This window comes from Aulonocara stuartgranti (assembly GCF_965226115.1).
Source record: "Aulonocara stuartgranti genome assembly, chromosome: 13".
NCBI lineage: Eukaryota > Metazoa > Chordata > Actinopteri > Cichliformes > Cichlidae > Aulonocara > Aulonocara stuartgranti.
Window position 1 is genome coordinate 12297385 of NC_138949.1, and position 8459 is coordinate 12305843.

General features: G+C 41.7%; 1 protein-coding gene across 4 annotated transcripts in view; it reads left to right on the plus strand.

Annotated features, from left to right (window-relative positions):
• Window positions 1–8459, plus strand: part of slx4ip (SLX4 interacting protein) — a gene marked incomplete at its 5' end in the record, with an annotated part of 33543 nt that overhangs the window by 22719 nt on the left and 2365 nt on the right. For all 4 annotated transcript variants that reach the window (XM_082557985.1, XM_082557983.1, XM_082557984.1 and 1 more), the window contains 2 exons: window positions 244–332; window positions 8253–8359. In XM_082557985.1, the coding sequence (XP_082414111.1) occupies window positions 244–332; window positions 8253–8359 (196 nt within the window). The remainder of the gene's footprint in view (window positions 1–243; window positions 333–8252; window positions 8360–8459) is intronic.

Genomic DNA, 8459 nt, shown 5'->3' on the forward strand with positions numbered 1-8459 from the left:
AAGAGCCATTGTTAATGTAAAATTTCCTAATATTTCATGCTGTTTATGCAGCTCATAAAATTCAGCAATTATATATAAACTGCTATTTTCTCCCCGGTCTGAGGGATAGTAAATACTTGGTACTGGTAGATGTAAAAATTAAACATTGACCACAATTCCCTCTGTCTGAGTTTGACTGATAATTAGAGGTGAGCCCACGTTATTAACCAGCAGGGTCTGTGTTGTTTCTCTGCCTGCTCTCAGATTTGCGTGTGTTTCCCGAACGATATGTTGTGTGTGTGAGCCGTCCAGAAGATGCCTCAGCGCACCATAGAAACCCGAGCCTGCCCGCGGTGAGTGCTGTTTATACTCCTCTATTTCCTCTTCCAGTCGCCTGGCAAAAAGTCGTCCATGTGTCTGTGTGTTATTATAGGGATGTGCTGCCAAATTGCACTCTCGCTTATATATGCTTATCCTCTTTATAAGGGGTGGACTCTGAACCTACATGGGCTTTAAGGAGACCTAGTGAGAGGAAAACCAATGATCGTGGGAGGCTGGGTGAAGCGGTGCCAAGTCACGCTTTTTTGAAAAGCTCCTGCTCCCACATTTTTAATTACTTACCTGCAGAACTTTAGTTCTCTCTGTCAGTTTCAAGCATGAGGTTTTGGGGTTTGCATGCTCAAGAGAACCACAACAAAACCCTCTGTCCTGCGGTTGCATGTGCATTGTTTGGGTCTTTAAGAGAGAATTCGGTTAACTTTACTGTCTGCAGTTGAATGCCGCGTGCCTTGATTAATTGGACTCAAATAAAGTTGGGTTCAGTGAGTATTTCCCTGTAGCCTGTGCTGTGTAGACCAAGTTCAACTCTTGTCAGTGCCATAAGACCTACTGCTGTAGTTCTTTTTTTGTCCGCCTGTATTATAATCAGTTGTCCTTTGGTCAGTGTTCATTTGATCTCAAACTCCCCAGAGTATTCTGGGAAAAGCCTGTGGAGCCTCTCACCTTGGCACTCACATCAAGGACAGACATCTCTCCCATCACATCCCATGATCAGTGGCCTGATGTTTTTCTACAGGGTTTTTGCTATTGTTTCCCTTTGAAATGTCTCTGCACTCTCCACAGTTTGGCTTCCAATGAAAGCAGCGATTGTAATATTTTTAGTGGAGCAACATAGTCGTCAGTGAAAAGTTCAGATTGTGTAACCAATTTTCCAGTTCAAGGAGGCACTGTTGTCGATTGCGTTCCTCTCCTCAGGATGTGGTTCTCTGGGCTCATACAGTATAAGCTGAGGGAATTGGAGGGTGGGAGTCTTGTGGTGAAGCTCTCACTAGCTCAACCTCGAGCCCGCTTTGTAAGGGAAAGATACCAGACAGAGAGGCTGAAGTTTTTCACATGACAAAAACAATAATTTGTTTACATCCCTCACTCTGTTCTTATTTGTCAAAAAGGGAGTTTTTGCAGTTTTAATGCTGCCAAGGAAGTCAGAAATCGGAAAGGAAAAAAAAGGTTTAGACTGTGAGTCACAACTGATGTAAGGTATAATGTTGCTGTCTATAAATAATGGGGTGTTTGGAGTTCTGTGTCAGAATTGATATCATGTTTAAAAAGGGGTCTTTTATCCCCCAATTCTTGACAGCACAAGACGGGCAGTCTCAAAAAAAAATGCCACATTTGTCCGTGTTTAGGGAGGTTTCAGGTTTGTTGTTAGGATTCAGTTTGTGTGACTAGTTGTGCAAAAATCTTCAGCCGCAGTGGAAATGTAGACTCATCAATAAGCAGTTTTCACAAGGTCAGGGGGTTATGTTATGAGGGAGCTAAGGTGACATCACTGAAAGGCAGCTTCTCACTCCCGCATTGAGTGTACTCTATTTTAATTTTATACAGTTTGTTCACTCTATATTAGTCATATTTTCAACTGACATTTTGGTCAGGAAGCAGAAGCATTTTCCTTCTAAACAGCCACACACGATGAGAGAAAAGGCATGCTATATAAAAAGGTGAGATTCTATTTCTATCAAACAACCTTCCCAGGAAGGGATTAGCAGTGTAATATGCAAACTATGGGAAAGAGCAAACTTAAGGGGGAAAAAAAAGGCCAACTCCAGCTGTTTTGGTTTCAGATGGTCATTTGCTGCAGAAACAACCATGATTGTCCAGTTTGAAATGCTTGATTCAAATGTTACTGGGGCAGAGAGTGTTCAAGCATCCGGCAAATGTTTTGGTTCAGACATACTGAGTGCCATGTCTGGGATAAATGCTGAAATCCTATCAGCCTAATTGACTCTGTTTGTTAGGCACCTAGAATCCACTGTTGCTATGCAGAGGTTGGGCAATTGATGCTGCTTTGTTTTCATGTGATAATGGAAAAAAGGCATACGCAGAGGATTTGAAGATTTACGTCCCTTCCCTTCATAAAAGCTTGCTCCTATTGTGAGTCAGCACCAACACCGAAGAGGGCAGCATGGGAAGGAAGATCTAGTGTTTATAATTGCGGCCGTTGTTTTTTAGTCAGGCACAGAGTGGGCAGCTGAGGTGAGTGGCGTGCTGGGCTGCAGAAGTTTGGATCAAAGGCAGAACAGATGTGTTTCCAGTCTCCCCCCCTCCCCTCCTCTTTTGAGCTCTGGACAAGCTTGTGTGTTTACTCGTGACCTCAGCACGCCTCTGTTCTTCAGAGCTCACAACAGCTAACAGCAGTCCGTTCCCAAGCGTCCAGTGTCTACTGACCTCCTCTATACCTAGGCCGAATGCACGACTATGATCTCTTACAGGTCCTCATTCCAGCCCATCTTAAACTGCTTTAAATGATTTACATGAAGTGTGTTCAGTTAACCACTTGTCTCAGTCCTTTGATATGGGTGGATCCAGAAACTCTTGTTTGGGGATAAGAACTGTCCCCTATTTTAGACATGTGCCCATGCATGTTTGTTGACTTTGTTGCAGAGAAGATGTGGTGAGCCTACACAAACAGGGCATGCTTGCCCTGTGGGAGCAGGGTGGGTGCACGATGAGGAGTGGAATTTGTGCACTGCATTCACGAATATCTCTGCAGGAGGTTTTTCATCCTCTGACAGTTAAATACTCTTGTTGTTTCTTGGTGCCAGTTTGAGGACTTTGTATACTTAGATGTGTCATCAAAACAAAAAAGTTCCAGTGGAAAGAATAATTCATTTTTTATAATATGAGTGCTGTGAGGGATTCAAGCATTTCAAGCTACCACAGATTTCAAGTTGAGACACTATTATTTTGTGACAGATGAGTGGAAAATTGCTTTATGGGATTGCATCTCACTGGTTTTGTATATGTTAGGTGAGGTACAAAGATATTAAAGTAATCCCAGAACAAACAATCCGACTTCCACTGTGGCACATGAAAGTTGATGGTTCATCGGAGCCTCCCATGCTGACTTGTTAGATTTTTTTATTTGAAGTTTTTATGTTTTAACTTCCATGCTTAAAAGCTTTTGGAAAAAGATTAACTGAAAAATGCTCTTTTTCTACAAAGCAAAATTGTTAAAGTAGTATTTAGATGAATGTGCATGTGTATTTGTGCAGACTATATACAAAAAAGCTGTAGTGTGTATAAATATGGCATTGTATATCAATAAGCATTGTCTTTAAACACCAAGAGAAGGTTTGTCATCCTTTGCAGCAACATTTTAAACAGCTCAGAGACCTTTTGGCCATATCGCTGCATTACTTTTGAGTGCAGCTGCATTAAAAGATAACCAACATAATCTGTGTTCTACCTTATCTTGGACGGCTTAGAGGTTGTTGCCTGTATTTTATGGAGGCTGTTGCTGGTTATCCTTTTGAAGTTTTTTTCCAGGAGTCATTCAGAGTTGGGGCAAGTGCTGAGAATCTGTCCTGGTAGCCTTTTAAACCAAATGAATCATTCTCTCTGCTATCCTTGCCCTTTTGCCAGGCTTATCGCTGTAATCTGACATCCAGATGTGCTGTTTTGTTGCAGCTCCTGTGGCGAAGCTATGTTGTTTTGGAAGCTCTGGGGCCAGGGAGGGCACTGTTGGTCTGCTCTACATGTTGTATCACGAGGAGCATTTTTCAGCTTTGTGTGGGGGCGAGCAGACTGGCTGGCGGTGGGGGGGTTAAATCCTTTTTTTTTCTCTCAGAGAGAGGTGGTAGCAACGGCGGGTAGACGTTCTTATTTACCACCATCCCTCCCTCCTTTTTCATGGGACTCTCTCCAGCTATTTAGAGTTTGCATCATTCCTTACAAGATTAGACCACCTCGGTTCCCACACAATTCTTACCGTTTTATCCACATAGCTTGTGATAATTATAAGGTTATTTAATCCGTCTGATTTCTTCTGTAGTTGCTATATACTCCAACCTCTAGACCCCTGCTGAAAATAATTTATGCACAATCTCTCTCGCTCTCTCTGTTTATCTATCTTTTCTCTACTTGCTATCTATATCCAGCCTCTTCCTCTCTTCATGCTTCTTCCTTTCTCTGACTCTCCTCTTTCACTCTCTTGCTCTTTTGAAGTCGTGCCGACAGGAACAGAAAGGCACTAAACTTTCCCAGAGAGCCTCCCTTTAGCTCCTTGTTGATTTTTCTTTCAAGTTCATTTTCAAACGGCATTTATTCATATTAAACAGGCTAGAATACATATCAAGGCATTACAATGCAAACGATAGCACCCACATTTTTCTCAGAATTGTTGTTGTTGGGGTGGGTGTGTGAGTGTGGAGGCGAAATGAGAGTTTGTATGTGTGTCACTGTCCCAAATCCATGTTGAAGGTTAGCTGTAGCTCTGGGTATGAGAGAAAAAGTCTAAAGACCAGAGCTCTGCCCACACTGTAGCATGACTCCATCTCGACACAAAGAGGAGCCTGTGTGGAACTTCCTGTGTGAGGATTCTTGCGTTTGTGGGCATGCTGGAGAGACTGTTGAGGTCAGGCAGTGTGACTCTGAGGGGGTGCCTTTGCTTTTGTTGTGCTCCACTCTCTTTTTTTCTCTTATACACTCTGTAGTATCTTGTCTCTTGTATTTCGCCAGCTCCGCCTCCTTCCCTGCTGCCCGGCCTCCCCTCCCTCTGTCTGGCCTCTTTATTCCCGTCTACCACACCACAGACCAGAGTTGCTAGGTCTCAACACCCAGCGCAAAGCCACAATGCCCCAGCTTGCCCTCGCAGCTCGGGTCGATCACTCCATTTCCCCCTTGCGTGTCGGGTCACATGTTGTCACTAGTATCGTGACGTGCGGGGGAGGACATTTATGATATTTCTCTCAGTTTTCACAACATCTGCAGGATGCCAGAGCTTACCGCACTGGCTTTCCCCATCTTAGAGTGCACATTGATCATTTTACCAACCAGTTTATATAATAGTAATGATCTGAAAAATGGCTGATGTTGAATAAACATAGCGGCCACGACCTTGAATTTTCCCAGATTTAATTTCTGTCCAGTTGTTGTTTCCCCTTTGCAAAAACCAATAAAGTTTAGCGGCGTGAAGCTGTGGATAGCGGTCTCAGCCACGTTGATCCAAACAGCGATAGCTTCAAAAGTATTGGATGGTTTGCTATGAGCTTGGGCATAGCATAGCGCAGTGGCCAGAGAATAGATCCTGATTATTAATAAATCCTATTTTTGGTGATGCCTTAAATCTTGTGCCGCCACTAGATCAGTGAAATAGCTCAACTTTTATTACACAGAAATACACTAGAGGATAAAGCTTAACCACTGTGGCGATCCCCTAACTTTTTGCTGTCAGGTTGATATGAATGTTTTTGAGTGAAATATCTCAACAGATAATTTAGCAGGCATGAAACTTGTCCCATCTTCTCCTTTAAACTATAAACTCGCTACCAGCACCCAGGAAAGTACTACTCAATACCATGGGGTTAAAAACATAAAAACAAAAAAACAAGATCACGTTCTTTTCCTGTCAAATTTACACTGTCCATTAACATTACAGACAGGCAGAACTTATGTTTGCTGCCTAGCTCCAACATTAACATGATCATTTTATTATTAGCCATAACCTCTACCTCACAGAAATGGCTATTGCTAATTGTTAAAAAGCTAATGTTAGCATGTGTTCCAGCCAGGTTAATATTCATTACTGTTTTAAAAAAAAAATCTTGCTGGAACAGGAGCTTTACTTACCTCACAAAAATATTCCTAAAGACCAGGGTGTCTGTCTTACATTTCCTTTGCCAGGGTTGTGGTGCTACTGTTTACATCTTCAGCTGCTAATGAGGGGAGGGCCTTTCTGCCCACCAATCTGCAGCCATCCTGTGCAAAGCTATCTGCCAACTGTAGGAAGTGAAGACGGCACTGCTGGTGTCAGTAGTGAAATATTTAGTGATCTGTCAAGAGACCTAAAAACAAAACAGTCAAAGAAACATAGGTTAAAATGACAAGCTTTATTTCATGACTTTTGACCTTTAAAATTGGGTCATCAGATGGATTCCTATTTAATTCTGTAGCCTAAAAATGCACACGCCAACCTTAAAATGATTGCAAATACATCAAATGTGCATATCACTGCAAAACCTACAATGTATGCAAACACATAATAAAATCATTCTTACAAACCCACAAGGTAAAATTGAGGCCCATTATAAATTTCCAGACAGAGACCTCACCCAACCACATATGCATTAGGATTTAATTCGGTTCAACTGAATTTTATTTATATACCATCAAATCACAACAGCAGTTACTTCAAGTCACTTGTAAGGTAAAGACCCTACAATAATAGAGAGAAAACCCTAGAAAAGAACAACAACTCACCCTATCTCTCTTTGCCTTCATTGGCAGCAGCCCTAAACAGCTGCAAACAACCTCGTTCACCTTGAGGTAAGTGCAGATACACCATATAATGTTCTGTGCCTTGCTTACACACACGTCAAATGCCCATTGTTTGCTTCTGTCAAGTCCCACAGTCTGACCGCCTGTGATATCAGTCATTCCTGTTGGACGAGTGACAATGAGTTCAGAGTTCATTCCAGTCACATATAATGCAGTTGCAAATGGACGTCTAATCCAAAAGTAATTTTTAGTATCAGTTAGTATCTAAGTATCAATTTCGTTGACAACCCAACTTGGTTGGTATGCCGCTTAGGTAACTACTGTACTGAAAAAAAAAAGTAGCTTTTTCAGTTTTATACAAAGATTACTTATAAGTATCAGTTCTGGCAACATCCCCATTCTAGACCATGAGCTGATATAAATGCCTTTGTACAGCTTCAGACTTTTAGAAGTTCTAGTATACAAAATATAATATAATATACTGCTTCTCCAGATAAAAACTAGCAGACATGCTCATTTTCTAAACCATTGCTAGTCTACTATTCCACCAACTTTTTTTGATTTGATTAATTTATGATGAATTGACAGTGCTTCAGCCTTTGAAGTTCTGCTCAATTTGCCACCAGCGTCTCTTGTTCTCATAAATCCAGAGTCTGTTCTGGGGCAGCCAAGGAAAAGACCCCATGATTAACCGTCATTAGTGGCCTGTTGAGGGCACACGTTGGTGAGATCCAATTTTCAGCTTGTTCCTCGTTCTGCCTCAGAGGTTTCCCTTAGTATGTGGATATTTTGAACTTTCACCCCAGAGTTTTAGCAAATAAGACTTGCTTTTCAGAGACACTTAGGGGTGTAGCAGAATTACAGATGAAAGTTTTAGACACATAAGGACAGAAGAAGCGCTCGGCACTCATCCTGCTTTGTTCAGTTACTAAAAGTAAAGAAGGTTTTTTTCCCCTTCAGTCTGTTTACATTTGCAGCTGTCCCATAACATGCTTTTTACACCTTTTTTAAAAAAATATTTTCTTTCCCACGCAATGCTGCCCTTGCGTCACATTTTTTCTCTATTACTGAATCTTCGTTTTTCGCTGTTTTAACTTGTCAATATGGTCACCGTTTCGTAACTCTGCCTAAGGCTGAGAGCATTATTTTAAACCTCAGGTAGTGTAGGCTGAACAATTGTCACGCCATAATGAGCCAGTGATTCGTTTCAAACTTTGAGGTGGAGGATTTGGGGAGTTTACGGTGGGTGCGGGGGGCAGCTGCTACTCTCTCTGAAGGCCCTTTCATCTTTCATGTTGGGCAGCATCATAGTTTAAATAATAAGGTGACTACATTGATTGAACTTCAGACAATCTGACATGAACTCTTTTGGTTTTTAGTCTAATGGATTTAATGAAGGTGTTCAATGAAGGATGATGACAGCACTGTGAGGCGAAATGTTTCCAGGGTATGCCAGTAATAATATTTGTGTTTACACTGATTCTGTTTGTCCTCTTTAGACTGAGCTGTGCGAACAAAGCAGATCGGAATATTTTTCCAGTGTGGGAGAAACCCAAGAGCCTTTAAACAGCCCCACAAAAACAAAGAAGACTGTGCTTCAAAAGATGTAAGTATGATCTAATGCAGAACTTTCCAACCCCACCAGTCAGAGAGGACACTCAAGTATCTGTTTATATCCTTTATACCCATTTTTTTTTCTTTCTCAG